Here is a 21019-nt window from a genome sequence, read left to right on the forward strand (position 1 = left end):
AACACATTACCTAAAGCCTTACATGAGACTGTTAGTATACTACAGGTTATATCAAGCTTTTTTGTATTCAATAAGCCACTGGAAATACCATCTTATATTCCTCATTTTTCACAGTGAAAGCTATAAGACAGGTTGTCACAGAGCCAGTCATAAATAATGTGCAGCTGTTTGTAAACAGTGTAGTTTGGCAGTTATCAAATACACCAGACTTTACAATGTATGGTAAACACTGAGAAACAATTCAACAAACTACAAAATGAGTGCATATTTAAATAGAAGTTAACAACAATCATTATGATTGTGATTAAACTACAGTCTCCTCAACATAGCCATTCTTGTTTACTTTAAGAGGCAACTCTTGTTGTGCATGTAGTATTATCACTGAGACCGGATTTCCACAATTATCATTGTTATTAATTACATCTAGATTCTGGGCTCCGTCAGTTGAATTTCTTTGTAGAGACAAGATCTGATCTGCAGTAGATAAATGATCCAAGTATTCTCCTCTGGCTAATGTAGGTTGAAGACCTTGTAGAATAGGAGTTGAGATTGTGTCATTTGATGATGACTGACTGAGACTTCGTTGTTCTGAGGAGGAAATAAATTTGCCACTTGTTGACAGTTCTGTGTATTCTCCAGTTGCTGATGTTGATCGAACATTTTGTTTGGAGATATCATTACGATCTTCATCATTAGATGACCTAAAGGTTTGTGCCGCGGCAACCAACTCATGTACTACATATTGTCCACTAGCCAAGGTTGGTTGAAGGCCTTGCTCTATGGTAAGTTCTTGATCAGATAAAACAGATTGTTTTGAGTTAGAATTTAGAAATGTATAATCCTCACTTGCTGATTTTGGGTGAGGTGATTGTTGTATAGAAAATGAGTGATCTGCTAATATTGCATTTGCTGACAATGGCCTGACAATTAAACTAGACTGGTCATCTACATACTGACCTACAAGGTCACTATCTTCTGACAAGAAATTGTGAGTTTGATCAAAAATAGAAGTTTCATCAAAATATTCTCCAATGGTTGGCATTGCTTGAGATGTTTGCTGTGGATTTGAGATTTGGTTTACAAATCCTTCATTACTTGCAGTTCCAGGAGTTGACCCATTCTCTGTAGCATTACAATGGTTGTCATCATTGTCATCTGCAAGATTACCAAGGCTGTCTTCCACACGAATATAAGTTCCAGGGGAATTTACTGGTGAAACTATTTCATGGAAATTGCCTTCAGAAGATTCTTGGTATTCCTAAGAACATGAATAGTATACCAAGTACATAAATGGTATACCAAGTGCTTTCATGCAATTGTATGATTTAAGTGGACATTGAGGATTTATCTATACAAGATGTAGCTATACAGACTTATAGTAGTTAGGACATACCAAATTAATCATACATTACATAAACTATTTACACTTTAATAGAGATTTGGCAGGTCAAAAAAATGTACATCATTTCAGCAGCAACTGACTCTTCTATTAGAGTATCTCAATCTTTACAGATGCAGGAGCTAAAGTCCTTCTGAAATAAAATGAAGGAGTTACATTTCCTTCCCCTTTACTACCTAGTTGTCCGACATTTAAGAGTCTACAATTATACTAGTACTTCTTTTAAGAGATCACATGGTTTGTAGTTATTTTGGGTTGCCAAAACACACTTCTGTAAAACATGAGTTCATTTGTCATGGCCTTATATGTGTGTTAGTATATATTAACAAAGTCATAATAAGACTTAGACATAGACAGCATTACACAAAAGACCACGTACATAATTAAAATATGTAACAATAAAGTACTAGAGAACCTGTTCAGTGGTTTCAGCATCAAATATCAGCTGAGTACAAGTTTTCACCATATAACATTGCTACAATGTAAAATTTTATGTCTGTACTCCATCAAGGTCACTGACCACCAGCTTCAGCCTTGAACATACTATAAACTATATGTATGTTCACTCCAACTGGTAATTATGTTTTTGGTATGAGTTTTAAATGTGTGTTGGTGAGTTTAGTAACAAACCAAGAATAAAAATAAAAGTACATAGAGTTTCCTGACTGTACTTTTACAGCACTACAGTGTATATATATATACTTTATAAGATGTCAATAACTTGTAGTTTTCCATTGATGATAGCTATCTTCATAGTAAACAGCTGAGCATGACACATAATAGTTCGATTCAGCATAATTATTTGTTGCAGCCCAATGTAAAGTATTTGTGAAATCTGGAAATTTCAACAAGATATTTAGCTATGTATATCAGATCATTAACACTCACAGAATAGGGTGCAGGCGGTGGACCAGAAAAAAATACTAATTGGAGTGGCCTAAACAATGTCATTGTGTACATGGATCACTTAACTTTAAAACAAAATACAAGTATGCTGTACCTTTTTAAAGTCTATTGTGAGCTTGGGATAAAGTATGGATCTTAGCAGCAAATTGTAATCAACAATAGCTTTGTATTCTTCTTTGTTATCACCAGCTGTTTCATCTTGCAAACTTATTCCTTCAACATCTTCACATATACTTGGTTCATCTGCACCAATTTCTGGGTAGTAATCATCACCAACAAGTGTTGTCTGTGAGGGTAGCAACATACAGTAATAAGTGTGTTGTGAGTGTGGTATGCTAAAGGATATTGCAAAGAAACATTTACTACTCTAATAGAACATCTACTTACTCTAATACAGTAAACACTAGCATCAAACTAAACGTTAAAACAGTACTTGTGCTCAAGTTCACTAATACACAAGTAATGTAGGCTATGTGGATGCAACATGTGCATAGATGGACAATACACTGAGTGAACAAAGTTTATATAATCAATATGACATGTTAAGGTTTAAAAACATCATCTATGGGTCTCGATTCAAACAAGGCAGCCAGATCTTCAAACAGGATAGTTAGTAAACTAATAAAATTGTTGTATATGTAAGAGACTTACCATACAAATAAATATAATAACGGCCTTACCCAATTTGGCAGCTTCTTGGATGACTGTTTAGTCTCTCTATAAGGTAAAAATTAAGAGGTAGCAATACTTCATTTTGTGTGTACATCCACACACAATAAGATTATATTTCTTTACTGAACATGCTGTACAAAGCAAATATGATTTATCGATTACTATCACATACGTGTACATATAAAAATGTACTCCATGCACAAGTGCTTATCACAAGTGCCTTCGTATATATGAATGATCATTTCATACTCAATGTAAAAATTAATCAAAATAAACATAACATAATTTATTCATATAACTAGAATTCTGGGCAATTATTTTCGTTCATCTGTCATAGACAGCTAATAAATTCATGTTGTTCTCTTTTAATTGTTTCGACAAGCTAACAACAAGTTTCATTAGTTGCAGAAAGCTTTGTTTTAAAATTTAAGCTACTATAATAACCTTTTGTACGTAGTTGCTTCCATTGGCCTTCATTTAGAACAAGACTTTTAAGTCTGAACTACGGTCAATCATTTGATAGATTCAAGTGAGAAGGCATTGCTGCAACATAATTATGCATGTTCTCTAAGTATGTATGTCAATATTGTTATATTATATCTTTACCTGTTCCAATTTCTCAACAAGATTGCTCCACAAATGATAATAGCAATCACTATAATTACAATGATTGTTGATGACGTCACTATGGATATCACCAGGATAGACCCTGTAGTGGATAAGTAATATCAATGGAGTACAATACACTACTTGCCACACACCTGAAGAATCATTAGCAGGATCAGAAGAATTAGAAGTGGTGGAAGAAATAGAAGTGATCATGGTAGTAGAAGTGGTGGAGGGAGTAACTGTGATCATGGGAGTAGAAGTGGTGATAAGGGGTAGTGATGAACTCATTGCAGATACTGTAAAAGTGAACATGAGTATTGTTGTATATAACACAAAACATCAGAACTGACTAGCTATCTAAAATATTATTACAACAGCAGAATTCAATATTCAAGAGCCCATATAATGTGAGTAAGGGAGAGAGTCCAGGAGTTAAGTGACATGCACATTTATCCTGTTTACAGAATATCAACACTAACAAATACAAGGAAAAAAATTTAAGTTGAATTAAGGATCATAAAAGTACATAGTCTTTACTCTAGGTATTAAATGTCCAGTAGCATATCTACAGGTGTTGGTGACCTCCGTGGTTTCACTATTATGTCTATGATCCCTTAAAATTCCTAGTTTCTCATTCTACTGGTTTGTTAACATTTTTGGAACATGATTATGATTGGTGAACCAGTGCTCAATGAAGAATGGCACCACACTTAATGTTTTTGTCTGAACTTGCATCCCAATTATCAATTACTGAAAAAGTGAAGTGGCCATTATGCTTCATTTTCAGCTATGTTCAGCCCATTACACAGTGTTATGTACAAATGAAACACATTATGAGAAGTGCCTCCAGTCATTACAGAATGCACAGATGTTTCCCATTACAAATATATATGGAAGCCATCACACACTAACATGAATCGACACCCTGCACTGTCAGTGAGACAAAATGGGACACAAAAAGGACAAAAGGTATCTGTCGGGTTGAAGTGACGTGTATAACAGTGAAAAGTCACGTCTGTATCATTAGCTGTTATCAAGCTAAGGAATCAGGTAGACAGTTAGTCAGTCAGTAAGTGGAAATATTGCATTAAATGAAATAAATAAAATTCTGTAGTAACAAAACTTATTGGAAGCATTTTTGGCCACTCTGAAGAAACTTTTTGGTTTGATTCTACCTAACCAATGTGGTCAAGGTGCCATGAAGGTATTGTGAGGCTGGTTTCTAGGGTCAATGTTATTTTTGCAAACCTTCATTATCCCTACGCTAGTAGTGCTGGGGCTTTGCTACAGCTGGCTCAACGTCATTACTCACCACTGTTGTCCATTTAAGCAACAGTGGCTCTTCATCACCAAACTCTGTGAATGGGTATGCATTATTATAATACTATGCTGTACTACAGAACTAGTAATAACTCGTAATTTCACCAGCTGTCATTTGTAATATTATATGTGCTAATACCTGGTATATGGAAGCCATTATCACAGGCAATAATTGATATTAGGGAAATGTATAATGTATGTGTATAGGTCTGGCAATGTGATCTATGCTGTATTGAAAAAGTGCAGAATTTGTAAAAGGTCACGGGTTTCCCCTTTTCAAGTACATATGTTCAAGAACAGCTACACTCTACTCTTTAGATACACTGGATGCAGGGGCGTAGGGAGGGGGGTTCCGGGAGGTTCAGGAACCCCCCTGTAAAATTTTGACTTCTGCAAGCAGGATCCTAACACACTATTTAGTGTGGCAGGACAAAATGAGTAAGTACTATTATAGTGTAATGGCACAGCACAACAATTGATAAAGCTTGCATTCATCTCTCAGGGAAGGATTTACAGAGGTAACATGAACCCTAGGCCCCTTCAAAACTTGTTAAAAAGATCGATATACTCTAATAGAGCAGTCAGGTTTATACTCTAATAGAGCAGTCAGGTATACTCTAATAGAACATGCATGTAAATATATCCATGTCCATATGAAGTTTTTCAGACATTTTAACATTAAATGACCTTATACTGTTATAACTTTGGTGTGCAGTGTTTAAAGATATAGAGCTCCAGTAATTTACCACTTGTGTTATGCAAAATGAATTCATGCTATGCATATGTTGTATAGTTATATTGTTTTGATTGTAAGTCATTCCATTTGTATCAGTGAATTCATGACTCTTATACCACAGTGAAATAACTATCACTTACAGATTACTATGTGTTATTCTGTCTGTTTCCACTAGGTGGCTTTATCTAGCACTACCTTCATCGCGGGGCACTTATATGCATCACAATTAATGTACTTTTTGCATAAAATATAGCAATTTGCTGAGTTTTAATTCATTAAAATATTGAAAGTCTCTCAGCGGCTGGGGGCTGTGCCCCCAGACCCCTGCTTCTGGTAACTCAATGCTGGTACTGGAACCTCCCTTCAAAAAATCCTGGCTACGCCCCTGGGATGTGTTATCAGCTAGAGTGTTGATGGTACATTCATTTTCTTGTCATCTCTAGCATGATCTGATTGTTGAATTAGAGTATTTTGTCAGCATTATGTGGTTTATTAGGTTAACGCTAGTTCTTCACATTGTGGTGTTCATCAGATATCGTACACCCTCAACATAACATACAGTACATACCAGTTGTTTTTGTTGATGTCATTCTATCAGAACTGTCAAGGGTAGTTGGAGTAGCACTTGTTGCAGTAGTCGATGGTACTGATACTAAAGTGTAGTTTGATGTAACATTAGTAGTAGTTTGTCCTGAAAGTAAATATGGCATCAAACTACAGGCCACCACAAAGGTTACCACATAACACAGTTTAAAAAACTTATTTACATTCACATCTTTGCCCAAGGACCTTTAGCTAAGACCAGACATATCACGACATAGCTATGTGAACTTGTTTCATACAATTACATATAAATACTCATTTCTGCACACTACGCTTTGAATTTTCCTGTCAAGTGGAATTCAACATAGCCTCATCAGTAAATCATTCAAATGCTTTCATTCTTAACATTACTCAGTAAGTCAGCATGCTATCCATATCAAGCTCACTTGATAAACATTGTGTTGCACAACTTATAGCTGTACGACACCATATGTAGCTGTCACCGTGACCACTATTGGTGTGATCCAATCCAACAAAGAATTAAAGATATGCATGTTTGAATCAGTAAGTATAAAGCATTCTGCTCATATAAACTTATGAGAAATTCATAAGCAAAAGCCTCAACTATAATGACAGAATTCCAATTAATTTCAACCCTAACACTAATATAAGCTACTCATCACAATAAGTGAAATTGGTAACCCATTCCTTGAATACTGTAGTTAATGCTGAAAAATCAAAAAAAAAATTGGAAGTTGTGCGAACTAGGTGGGTATTTGCTGAGACAGTCACATAATTATTAGTATGCAATTATAATCAGCAATCTGGGGGACTGCTATATTAGAGTGACTGTTCTTTTGATTACCCTACCATGGAAAGCAGCATCATCACACAAACACACCAACTAGAAACTACACCTTCTTCACACAATTCCCCATCCCACATCCAAACTACAGGGTGTCAGTGGCGCATGAGACTATGGAAACAAAATCATCAAACATGAATGCAAACTAACCTCAAATGAGAAGTAGCAACTTCTCATTTTAGTAGGTGTGATCACCAAAATTATTGTCTTAGTATTTTGAATCGGGTGTGATCATGTACTGTTTTGTGATGGAATTTTTATATGCTTGTGCAACATGGATCATATTCTCAATTAGTGCACAGTACTAAGCTTGTAGTTTTCGCAAACATTAATTCATTATTGATTTTTGTTTATATGCTAATGGGACAACTTACTACTTAACAGCAGGGCAAGGCATAAATGGTACGTGTATGACCAGAATAATGCATACAGTATATACGCAGCTTCTTTCAACCATGGCGCATTACACATAAAAATTAATGTAGATATAAGAGTGTAATTGCATTACATTTATTCTAAGGTAATAACTGTATGCAATGGAATACTGACTGCTATATTAGACTGACTGCTCTATTAGAGTATCTTGACATGACAAACTGGACAAGTAGGACTGCAGACTTAGCTACTATACATGCTCTCAAGACAATACTAACTAGAAAAGCATACTATTTTCACAGTGGCCTGGCAAACTAGACTGCCACCTCCCCAAAAAATATCTGACACATGAGTAGGGACCCGCCGATTATGCTGGCATAATTTTGAGCTTAATAGGTACCTAAAAGCATTGAGCATAATGCCAGCATAATAGGTTAAATATTTGTACGATAGTGTGGAAAAATGACAATTGTAAAATAAGATCGATATACTCTAATAGAGCAGTCAGTAACAATCATCAAACTGACTGTTCTATTAGAGTATATCGACCTTGTCTCTTACATGCAGGCATACAGCAAGAATTTATTATTTGTGTTCCAGCCACGCATTTTTTCCTTTCTATATAGTGTTAAACTAGTAGCAAAGCATATGAACTAAGGCATGAACATTGAGCATAATCGAGCATAATAGGTAAATATTGAGCATTAATTTAAGCATAATAGGCAGGGGCGGATCCAGGGGGGGGGGGGGCACAGGGGGCACGTGCCCCCCCCTCCCTTAAAAAATGTATATAAGATCGAGATACTCTAATAGAGCAGTCAATCACCAATCACTCTAATAAAGCAGTCACAGTGTTCATGGGGAAGTGTAGCTTACTTAGGAAGCTATAAATAGGATTTTATTTTACATAACATACATGATATAATATATTTGGTAAAGGATAACTAGCTATTATTGTTGTGACCTTTTTTTTTTTTTTTTTTTTTTGGCTCTTCAACTTTTTTTCAGCAAGGTGCCCCCCTCTTTCCAGACTCTGGATCCGCCCCTGATAGGTGAATTTTTGAGCAGTGCAGCATAGCATAATAGTTAAAATTATGAGCATAATTGGCGGGTCCCTACACATGAGGCTATCATGGCATCTGATAAGAGAAACAGTGAAACAATAGCACACCTTGGTAATATTATGTAGATTAACCTGTTCTTTCTAGAGAGACAAACACTCAATCCCTTCTAGGCTCATGTGGTGGGTATTGGTTAGTGCATGCACAGCCATAATTCAATTGGCATTAAATAAAAATGTCACATGTCTTCTCTACCAGCACAAATATTCAAAATTTGTTTTTACTTTCATTCATCACTGATTCTATACCTATAATATGAATGCAGTCACGATTAGCTATGTCATAAATACTGAATTTAGTGTAAACTACAAGGTCCTCAAAGATGTACTAATCTACTTGGTATAATTTTTACAGCATAATAATTAATGCAAACATGAATATGATTACAAATACTGAGGATACGTTGAAGGTCTACTGGTAGTGTATATAATTTAAAACTACAGTAGCTTAGGTATAATTATACAGGGTGTGTATAGTGAAAACATACATTTACAGCAGTGACATGAATAATATGTACAAGGAATAGAAGAATCAAAATTTTCTAACAAGTGATTACAAAATACGTACATTATGCATACTCATAGCAGTATGCTTACTTTCAAAAGAGCAATCTTTCATTGTACTGAATACTGTTCTATCTGAGTCATAGAAATCTCTATACTTTACAGTGATGTTGCAAAAATTTCCTGATTTGGGAACTGATCTCCACTCATAAACTTGACTCTTAACTTTACCTCGGTCACACAGATTAACTACCTATAGTAAACACAGTACACACATCAGTAAATTTGTAACTACACATCTGAATGATATACATACGTACATAACTCATAAGAAAATTGTTTTTGACTACTGAGAATAACTACCACTAACATTTGTAATGTTTACAAATGTACATGTTATGGGTGTTTAAAAATCTGGTAGTGCTGCCATGATATAACATGATATGGTCAATCAGTTATATCAATGGCTGCATTGCGTAGTTAATTTAGTAGATAAACAAATGTATTGCATTTGTTCAATAATTCAAAGGGTGTATTATTCGAATGGCGTAAGTGCATGATGTTTGAATAAACACATGTGCAAACTAGCTCATATTGGTGATTAAATTTACTGCTTAAGATTACAAGAATATGACCGCTCATCAAGAGGTGAACAATTTTTGCTGTGGCGAGGTAATTACACTTGAGAGTCTAGAAAGTAATGAAGCTTCATAGTTGTATACAAAGCCATGCACTGGCTGACTGAGAAGTTAATTGACTTATGACCATACCCACTGCTAATGGAGACATTGATATGGGCATAACGCAGTTGGGGAACAAGCTGTAGAAGAATCCTAACCTTTATTTAATGAGTCATTTACTACAGTTGTATTTGAGTAAGATCTTATAGCATTTTATTTTTGTGTTTTCTTCAGCTGCCAATCTTGTTACACAGGTGAATTATCATAGCAAAGCTAAGTGATGAATTAAATTGAAAATGGTACATTTACCAAAGGGAGCTAAAACAACAAATTTAATTGCTAAAACCTATAACTCTTGTTTTGTTAAATAATGTTACAATAGTTATGCCATTACCAACTGCATGATACATAACAAGTTAACAACTATAGCTAGTTTCATGCAGTATCTTCATCAAAGCTTTGGAGGTTGAATCCAAACCTTTGAAGTTTAAAATTGATGTTTGTTTATGCACTAGTATAATGATACAAGTGCATGGTCTTATGATGTTGGGGAGGTCACACTTATGGTATCCAGTGTTTAATTAAGTTAATGTTGATGGCTAAGTGGTGGCCACAAGCCATGTACAAAGTAAACTGTGATGTTTTTAAGATTTTTAGCCACTTGTATGTCTCAACTATAGCAGTGGTCAAATGCATTTAAAACCCCGTAAGTATGAGTAGCTTTTACTTGTAGTATATACAACCAACTTATATTTTAACCTACAATGAAGGGTATGTATGCATAATTATACATATTGCAAATGTAATAATTGTGATATACAAATTTAACCTTCGTAGTATGTGATATAGAGTTTTCTAAATGCACTGGTATTACAAGCATACACGTTATAGGTACTAATTGTGTAGCTACAAAGAGAAATACCAGTATTACATGCAGCAAATATCAAGAAATGCAGTCATGTAACATAACTATATGACTGAGCTTGCATAAACAGTGCACAAAGCCACAAACCACATGTACACTTGATCACACAACAGGTCACATATCAATACTGGAATATATAGAATATTAATTCTGTATTCTGTAAATTGACAATGTGTTGTAAATGATTAATAAGGAAGAAAAGACATGGCCATGGAACAAAAAGTTATGAACAATGAAAAAGTTGAAAAAGTATTACCATGTGCCTTGTTTTTGCAGACCCAGTTACATATAATTATACGTACCTTGTTATATCCATTTTCACAGTCTAATTCAACTTTGCAATATTGAAATTTTTCTGACTTTGAAATATCCTCTACTGAATCATGATCTTCATGTACTGGACTCCATGTCACACTCACTATATTATTGGTTGATCCACTGGAACATGTCAGTGCTACTTCAGGCTTTCGAAAACCTGAGTAAAATATTACCATAATTGTCAGTGATTTATACTCTGTATTTAGAATGAGAGAGAAACCATCAATATTGATGTTATGTTACAAAATAAATAAATAGCTAACTAAATAAATAGCTAACTAATTAGTTAAAGCACCGTGGTGAGTGCAATACAGAAAATATAGCATGAGGGTGTAGTTGTGAGACAAATATGGCACGAGGGTGTGGTCGTGAGACAAATATAGCATGTGGTGTGGTCGTGAGACAAATATAGCACAAACCATTAATACAGTTTATCATGACCAGGAACTCCACAATGGCAGTGAGAAAACTAGTGATTACTCATGATTTTCAGAAGGTCAATTTTTAGCCATTATGCTAAGTTATTATATGAATTTTTATCCATCAGATCCAGAATTCATGTTCACGTTGAGCTGAATCCTCAAAAACATTTAATAACTCATGGATGCAACTACACACGATCTTGAAATTTGGCTCATTTGTAGTACTGCTTGACCCACTAAAAATATTTCAAAATCTTTTTGTTCAAATATTTGACATAATATTTATGGCCAATCAAAATTTTCACAATACATTTCTTATGGGGAAGCCATATAAGTATAGTGTCCATTACAGCCCTTTCCCGAACTTGTAATGGAGCCAAACCGTACGTGTCTGTTGTTGACACCTTTGCTGTTACCACTAATCATCTGGTTGACTGAAATGTTAACTTTGTTGAGAAAAAGTCCACTTTTAATTTTTAGCTGTTTTTTAGGTTTCAGCTCAATGTGAACATACTATAGTAGTGGGACAGGTGAACAAGGAGAATGACTGAGGAAGGCTAGCTAAGGTGTATGTGAGTAGTGGACAGTTAGCAATACTATTATCTAATTGTTGTTCGTGAGTGTGGCCATCAATGTGACAAAGCTGAAGTTGTTAATATGAAGTGAATCTAATGGACTTACAATGATGGAAAGTTAGTGAACAATATTAAGACTGAATGGTATAATTATTGTAGTGGAATTACAAACATTTTTTGTGTGCATAGCCATTAATTAAAAATATATAGCACACTTGAGCATAGTATGGAATAAAAGCACACTTTTCCCCTTTGAACTTAGATGGTATATATCATACATTAAAGTATACGTAGTTGTCAATCATCAACTTAAAACCTTTGGTCCATCAATGCTTGTTATGACCTGTCATCAGTAGTACAGAATAGCACTGCATATACTGTTCATATTATTTTGGTAACACGTAATGTACTTTCCTTTCTCCTCCTTTGTGTCCCAATTATTTTTGCTTGGAATACAAGGTGTCAATTTGCTGTTAACATTCAATGACTCTGTATGCCATCTATTACACAGAATCATCCATAATGTTTGTACTTTAGGCCATTCCAAATAAATTCTCTGTTTCCCACCCTGGACTCAGTATGCAGTGTATTAGCATGTGGGTGGGTGGTCCATTTTCATTATTCCATTATAAAATTGGCTAGTCATTATTTGCTGAGCGCAATCATAAAAAGCTGCTTAAAATCATGCTTAGTAACAGTGTCAGCAGCGTTAAGTCAAAACAACTTTTATACTTGTGCTGTTTTTACAGCTTAAAAAGGAAAGCACAAGCCTACCTCTAGTGTCCATTTTGGAGATTGCTGTCCATGTCTTGAATGACTTTGGCTGTGAGTAGCTATACTTCTAATATTTGTGCAATGCATTCACAAGATGGCTATATTGTATTACTGAGTCTGTACAGCATGCAAGAATAACTGGATGGAATAATAGAATATTTAGAACTGACAGTAACCAAATGTGGGTGGTGGACAGGAAACAGAGAATTAATTTGGAGTGGCCTTACTGTATATTCCTCCAATAGTCAAAGGAAGATTGGTGCTAGGCTAACTTATCTAGTACATAGGACTATAGCTAGATCCTCTCATAACAGCCTATAATAATATTATGTCTTGTGACTAATAAAATTGAAAATTTACAAAATTTCTGTTGTCTACTCATGCATGTACATAGAGGAATCCACGTACCAGTCTTTGCAGTAACCAGTGTTATCAGAAAGGATGTAGTCAGTGTGATCCATGAAATCCTCATCATTGTATTCATGTCACCTGGAAATATAACAAATACAGTGAATATATGGACAGCTATTAAGACAATTAGTCACGCTGTTCTTACACTGTATTACTATGGTGGGAAGTACTACCACAAAATAATAATCATGACTATGTGAAGGATGGAGACCACTACAGTGTCTCTATGTTCTTCTTTTCTAACATGTGTTAATGCTAAGGCATGCCTTTATCAACACATAATTACTGAACAATGAAGACAATATTATGAGCCTTGCATGTTTCCAGAGAATGATGAACTGGTGCTGCAATAGTCAGTAGGTAATTGTTATAAGACAGAAGTCCCCCATGCATCTACTTCCTCTCTTCATTCAATCCAGAAAAAATAAAAGCCAACTTCCTATGCTTGCTATGCACCATGTACACATGCTTAGCCTTAATAAAATAGTGATCATCATAGTTGAGACAAATAAAAATCCACTGATTACCTAGCATGTACTCGGCTGATTATAGCATTCAAGTGTACACATTTTCTGGCCTCCACATTAGCAGATCCCAGCCATTTGTTGTAAAGCAATTACTTTATGGACTGTTGGATAAAACCATAGTTGTAAATAAAATATAAAGTTGTTTACCATCAGCTATGTAAACTCACTATTATGCAAATGACCTAATAGAGTAGTACGCATAGTAATTATATTATAGTAGGACAAATAACTATGTATATATGAAGGTAGCTCCATATAGCTATAGCTAATCGTGTCTATAAAAAATAATTATCTATGCAGTAACTACTAATATAATCAAACAGTTTATAATGAGGGAGCAGCAACTGATTATTGACTAGTAACAGTATGTATTATCGACCTAACAATTTCCCATTAACTAATGCAACTTGTAGCTACTTGTTTGCGGAGCTATTCTGATGGTTTCTGTCCTAGTAGTTAGCTATAGGTTTTAAACTGCAGTGGAAAAGAAAATGGTGGATTCGAGGGTGGATTACTTTGCAGGGACTCAGTGTACTGTACCATGCATACAGAGCATTAAAGGGTCATAATTATATACTGTAAACATAGCTAAAAGACAACCACAGTGGACAGTAAAAACTGGGAGCCACCGGGTTCACAGAACCAAGTTAGGATACTTGATGGATAATTGGTCACTGAAGCAAACCCGGCATCATGTGGCGCTCGATGTGGCGAGTCATGTGGTGATAAATTGAGCAATCATGATCGAAGGTGTTAGCTATATGTAACATTTCTTTGAGAATTTGTAGAACTACGTATTCAAATATTGCACTTCATACCGGCTGAGCTAGTTAGCTAGCTAGCCCTCGACGTGGCTATAAAGCTACAAGAGGTATACGTTAGGGTCCGCAAACCAAAAAATCGATATCTTCAAATCGACTTACAAACTATAGTCATGTGTAGGGGTAGATCTAATCAAGAAAACACTAGAGTGGCAGCAAATTTCGTCTATGTCTTCTAGTGAAAATAACGCGAAATATCTTGAATTCGATCGATTTTTCGCCGTCGTAATTTACAATGTTATTCTTTTGGGCCAAAACTCTCTCTCAAGCTTTGAGAGGTTGTCTACTCTTACTTTGGAGTATAGGTAGTTAATATAATTAATTAATATTTGGTAGTGGCGTCGCGCGCATAGCCGATCGGCGAAAAAAAAGACGTTTCGTGATCTGGAGCACAGCAGACTTGCAGGAAATACTGCAACATTTACTGCAGTGATCACCTCCAAGTCAAGTACCTGTGTGCAGAATATGGTGTGGATTGAAGTTTGTTGACCATCTGGCTGAGACCAGCCTCGCCAGATTTAGCGAAAATTTCCTCCACGATCCAACAAATACTGCAGTTTCGTGCAAATTAACACCTTTAGGTGTACAGAAGTATGGAAATGATTGCTCAGAGCAAGTATAAACTAACAGCAATGGCTTGATTACTGACGGAAAATTTTACAGTTAGCCGATAATGCAATTTATTTCCGGTGCAAAACTAAAACTCTTGTAATGAAAGTTCTACGGAATTCAGCATAATGTTACTGACTTGATATGATTATAAATCACTGTGAGCACAGTAAGATGATCATTTCTGTAGCAAGGATGGAGTCCAGAGGTCTTGAGTGCATGGCCAGATCTAGCTATGCAGGTCATGCAGCATAGTTATAATCATGCACACCTTTTTGATAGTTAAATTAGAGCTTATAATTATCTGATCATCTATTTTTATGTGATACTCAGATGCAGTAGCATGCAAGGTCAGATGGTATGCTCCCCAGACAAGTTTTTACATGCCTTGAAATCACATATGCATGGAAAACTATCATACAAAGCCGTGATATTTCCTGGTAGCTAATTTTGTACCAATGTACCAATTGCAACTTATTCAGTCTCAATCATGTCTATCCTGTGCAAGACATTAAAAACATAGTGTTACTTCCACGACACAAAATCTCTAAAAATGAAGTTTATTATTTGTGATTTGGAAGAAATTTTGATTTTAATTGTTATAATGAGATGCCAATTGGATGATTTACTAGAACTTAAAAATTGACATAGTCATGCATAATGGATTAGATCAACATTAATTTTAATAAGAGCAGTAGTCACATGTCACTGAATTTAGAGTAATTATCACAATGACTTTATCATACTAATATAGATCTGTTCACAAAATTCAAATAGTTGAGAATTTGTCCTACACTGGGTCCTGATTTTGAATTTTTTGAGGTAGAATTTTAGTAGCTTGGTACATTACATGGAATGTATATAAGAGTGGCCCACACAGATAGGATATACAAATATGTACATACATTAAACTGTTTTCTTGAAGATTGCTTTTAGGCGTATATCTCAACTTTTGATTTTATTTTACATATCCTTACAGTAGTCAGCAGAGCCACTCTTCCCTACCATCAACTATGGAATTGGAGCAAACCCTTGGTTTCTGCTTTCGATAGTTACTATAATTATTGCTAATACTGCCCCCATGCATAAGTAGGATCAGTGTTATACATACCAAATAGTATATTGCATATCAAAATGAAAATGCAGATGCTATGTCTAGACTATACCTTTTAGCCTTGTTGAGTATATATGAGGAAGAAGATTTTCAGAAAAAGGCACAATGATTTTACTATAGTATGCAATATGCCAGCATTAAAATTAATTATATAGGTCAATTTACACCAACGCCACATAGCTATAATATGTATAACTTGCATGAAGGAAACTCTCCAATAAAGCAGTCAGATATTCCTATAGAACAGTCAGAAATTGATTTTTTTATACATAATGTCACTGAAATTAATTAACAATCACAAACATGTTTATTTAACTGCACTCAAGAGAGAATAAACGTCTTAATGATTAAGACAAAATATACATTACAAGTATACAGAGGCCTAGACACAGGGGTACCATGTGCTGATGGATCAGTACAGGAACCCTGGCAAGACTTACATTAACTAAAATTAAATGAAATTACAATACACCAAAAAAAATCTATATATATCTACAGGGGCGGATCCAGAGTTTGGAAAGAGGGGGGGCACCTTGCTGAAAAAAGTTGAAGAGCAAAAAAAAAAAAAAAAAAAGGTCACAACAATTACAGCTAGTTATCCTTTACCAAATATATTATATCATGTATGTTATGTAAAATAAAATCCTATTTATAGCTTCATAAGTAAGCTGCACTGCCTCATGAACATTGTGACTGCTTTATTAGAGTAATTGACTGCTCTATTAGAGTATCTCGATCTTGTATGCAATTTCTTGAAGGGGGGGGGAATTTGCCCCAAATTCCCCATCCTGGATCCACCATTGATCTATATGTATTACTTAAAGTTTACCTAGGGTGGTCTAAAAGATCCCAGTCCGGGGAGGCTCTAGAATTAAAAATTCTGTAAGAACAGGACACAGCAATGCGAGCTGCCTGCTCAAACAAGGATCTTACGGTTTTCTTTGGCACTTCACAAGCAGTAGCCATTTGAGCAATTGTTTCTGACAAAAAGTGGCCTAAACAACCAATTTCAATGGGAACAAGATTGACAGTTAACCCAGAAAGCTGAAGGTCATATTGCAAGGAGCTATATTGATCTTCCTTTCTAGCTCTAGCAGCAAGAAGATGTTGCTGGGTATTAGTTGGTACTGTCAATTCAAACAAACAAATGGAATCATTAGAAACCAATACCAAGTCAGGCCTGCTGAGGGTGGAGGAAAGATTGGTTGGGATGGTACTAGGGGGGCTGGAACTAGCTAGATAACCTGGAGGTCAGCATAAAGTTTGAATGTTTCAGGTAAATGCTGTTGGAGCCCATGAACAAGGACCTGTAAAACTGAATCATGTCTCCAGGTATACCTGCCTTGATCTAGAGCAGCAGGACAGCCAGTCAAAATATGGTTTGTTGTGGGTTGAGGAGCTTGACAAAGAGCACATTTAGGATCAGTAATGATGTTCCATCTGACCATGTTCATAGGGGTTGGTAGAGTGTCACAACCAGCACGTAGCAGGAAGGACAGCTGTTTTTCAGGGAGGCCATACATCAATCTCTTCCACAGAGGGCAAGCTTGCTCCAGAGTTACAATATCTAAAACATTATTTTGAACAGTTAATGGTTCCAATTTTGATTTCCAATATTCAATGTGAGCAGAACATAAGTTGTGGCGAGCATGGTTCTTGAAAGTTGCAGAGTGAATGTTGGCAACTGAAGCCTTAGCAGCAGATAAACAGTCAAGGACAGTGGAAGAGATATCGGATCTGTTAGCTAAAACAGAATGTCGCAGCTCTATAATTAGTGGATCAACTGACCGTTCAATAGCCAGAATGTATGAAAGCTTGGCTGATTGCTTCAGGTGTGGTAAAAAGGGGAGATCCAACACGTCCGGGTGGAAAACAGTTCCAGGAGTGCAATTTCTGGGGAGGTTCAACCAATTTTTCACAAATTTCAATATTGATGACTGTGCTGAAATAGTAGAAGACACAGTAAGCCTCTCAACAGCTAAATGAAAATGTAGAACAGAAGACATAAAGTTTTTAAGATCCACAGTAGTTGTCAAGTATATTTCATAATATTTTTGTAAAATTATATATTAGTTACGAGAGCCTTGGTTTTGTGCAATAAATCGCGTTTCGCATGCCGTAATTGATTAAAGTGTTCGTAATCTAGCCTTCGCTGGAAGTTTGTACTTCAGAGTAATCATTTCCATAATTCAACACACTTAAAGGTGCTTGTGTGCACGAGACTGCAGTATTTGTTGGATCGTGGAGGAATTTTTGCTAAATCAGGCGAGGCTGGTCTCAGCCAGATGGTCAACAAACTTCAATCCACACCATATTCTGCACACAGGTACTTGACTTGGAGGTGATCACTGCAGTAAATGTTGCAGTATTTCCTGCAAGTCTGCTGTGCTCCAGATCACGAAACGTCTTTTTTTCGCCGATCGGCTATGCGCGCGACGCCACTACTAAATATTAATTAATTATATTAACTACCTATACTCCAAAGTAAGAGTAGACAACCTCTCAAAGCTTGAAAGAGAGTTTTGGCCCAAAAGAATAACATTGTAAATTACGACGGCGAAAAATCGATTGAATTCAAGATATTTCGCGTTATTTTCACTAGAAGATATGGACGAAATTTGCTGCCACTCTAGTGTTTTCTTGATTAGACTTACCCCTACACATGACTATAGTTTGTAAGTCGATTTGAAGATATCGATTTTTTGGTTTGCGGACCCTATATACGTAGTCTAGCCGATCACTCTCACACTGCCTGACTGCCATGCAGTTAAAAAATATACAAGCTGGTTTGGTTGCCAAACTAAGTTATTAATTAAGGTTGTTTTGTAGTTAAGGTAGCTAGTTTTGTAGTTAAAGTACTTAGTTTGGTAGACTAGTTAAGCTAGTTAGAATTTTGTATTTAATATATTTAATTTTACTTAATTGTGGTTTTCAATAATTAAAAAAAAAACTTCAATAAATGTTTGGTTGCCATAATATTGTTTACGACTACATGTACGTATCAGATGGCAACTCATGACGAGACTCATGATCAATGGAGACCAAGACGATTTACTGCATATTTATAGCGGCTATAGCTAGCTACGTAGCTACCACCGTGACGGTTGAGTGGCCGCCGGAACGTTTAACGTCATTGACTATAACTGAAACTAGGGGGTGGCTGTGTTTATGGCGTCTCACCTTTTCTTTCAGTCGCGGGGACCAATAAAAGCAGGTGGATGAGCTGTGCCTTCTGTGAACGACGTCCGCTGAACCGCTTGGTAGCTATGACACAAAACCAGGCTGCACTGTTGAGCTGCCGGGCTTCTGTAAGTACTGTTGTAGCTATCTGATCTGGCTGTTTCTCCGTTCCATATCCTGAACAAGTGGCGGTTAGAATATTATATAGCTGCTCTAGGAATGTGATTAAAGTATGTATTCGTTAATGCTCACGTTAATGGAACCCAATGTTGAAAGTAATTGATCTGTAAAATATTAAAAAATAATAATTAGATTAGCTAGCACTCTGTGAATTATATTACTCAATTCTGTTGCATACTTTTTAGTGTATATAAGTTATATACCTAGTTACACAACTAGCAACGACTTCACAACTAACTAGCTATAGTTTACTTTAATATTACAAATTACAATAAACCTATAACCAGCTAGCTAGTGGTCACTAATATGTGATGGATGTTGTGAATACTGTATAGATATTTTAAAGTTGCCCATATCAAGACACACGGTAGTGTGTCGTGCGGCCCAAGAAGTCGGCGCGCCACACCGTGAGTATATTAACAGGAAGAAAGATAACGCAATTTTCACACCTATGTAGCTCTGTGATCCCTTATCCGATTGGAACCAGATTTGCTAGAAACGTGCCGCCCAGTTATGGGAGTCTACATACCAAATTTGAAGAAAATCGATCCATCTATTTCCGAGATGCGAGCAAACAAACTTACGTTTTAATTTCTTCTTTTTTTTCTTCTTCATTTCGCACACTTCGAAAAATTCGCCATAAAACACGAATTCGTGCTCGGATTGGGCTGAAATGTGGCACACTTAAAGGGCTCATTAAGGCGGATCTCTGTACCAACTTTGGTAGGAATCCGATGAACATTCACGGAGTTATGACCGATTATTTGCGTAAAATAAGGTCGAAGGTCTGTCACGCCTACAGGGTAAACCCCTTGGAGGAATCAGTTGAAAATTGATATGTAGATGGAGCAACCATCGTAGGAGTGCCTTTTGTGGTTTGAAAGGAATCGGGATAAAGACCATGGAGATATGACACAAAACCCAACCTGTGTCAAAATTATGCGATCGATATTTATGAATAAAAAACTATTAGTTTTCGTGTCTACCAGGCAAACCGCTTAGACCAATGAGCTGAAAATCAGTATGTAGCTGGAATAATCATCATAGAAAGTCCTTGCAGTAGTACAGAAGAATCGGATTACAAATCACTGAGTTATGATTCGAAAGGCAACTACGTGCAGCAAATGCGAGATCAAGATACTCTAATAGAACAGTCACCCTAATAAAGCATTCAGCTGCGTTTATAATTTACTTAGTTATATTACATTGCAAGTTATTCTGTAGGGAATTCAGCTACAAACAAGTCACCCTGTAGTCAGATCAGCTAGAAGAAGGTACCTAATAGAGAGTTCAGCTACAAAGAAGCCATCATGTACAGAGTTCAGCTCAAATAAATCACCCTAGCAGCTACAAACAAATTACCCTGTAGAGAGATTAGCTAGAAGAAATTACCTTGTAGAGAGTTCCGCTACAAACAAGTAACCTTGTAGAGAG

General features: G+C 36.0%; 2 protein-coding genes across 2 annotated transcripts in view; one reads left to right on the plus strand and one right to left on the minus strand.

The window, feature by feature from the left end:
• Positions 1–21019, plus strand: part of LOC136257291 (hypoxia up-regulated protein 1-like) — a 146564-nt gene that overhangs the window by 51375 nt on the left and 74170 nt on the right. The window lies entirely within an intron of this gene.
• Positions 150–19543, minus strand: LOC136257324 (uncharacterized). Its single transcript, XM_066050458.1, has 10 exons — positions 19406–19543; positions 13152–13232; positions 10957–11129; positions 9143–9302; positions 6211–6333; positions 3739–3882; positions 3584–3686; positions 2986–3022; positions 2400–2591; positions 150–1258 (listed from the first exon to the last, which is right to left on the minus strand). Exons 2-10 carry the CDS (start codon positions 13225–13227, stop codon positions 305–307), a joined length of 1962 nt encoding a protein of 653 aa, XP_065906530.1. The 5' UTR covers positions 13228–13232; positions 19406–19543; the 3' UTR covers positions 150–304.

This window comes from Dysidea avara, chromosome 1, assembly GCF_963678975.1.
Source record: "Dysidea avara chromosome 1, odDysAvar1.4, whole genome shotgun sequence".
Classification (NCBI taxonomy): domain Eukaryota; kingdom Metazoa; phylum Porifera; class Demospongiae; order Dictyoceratida; family Dysideidae; genus Dysidea; species Dysidea avara.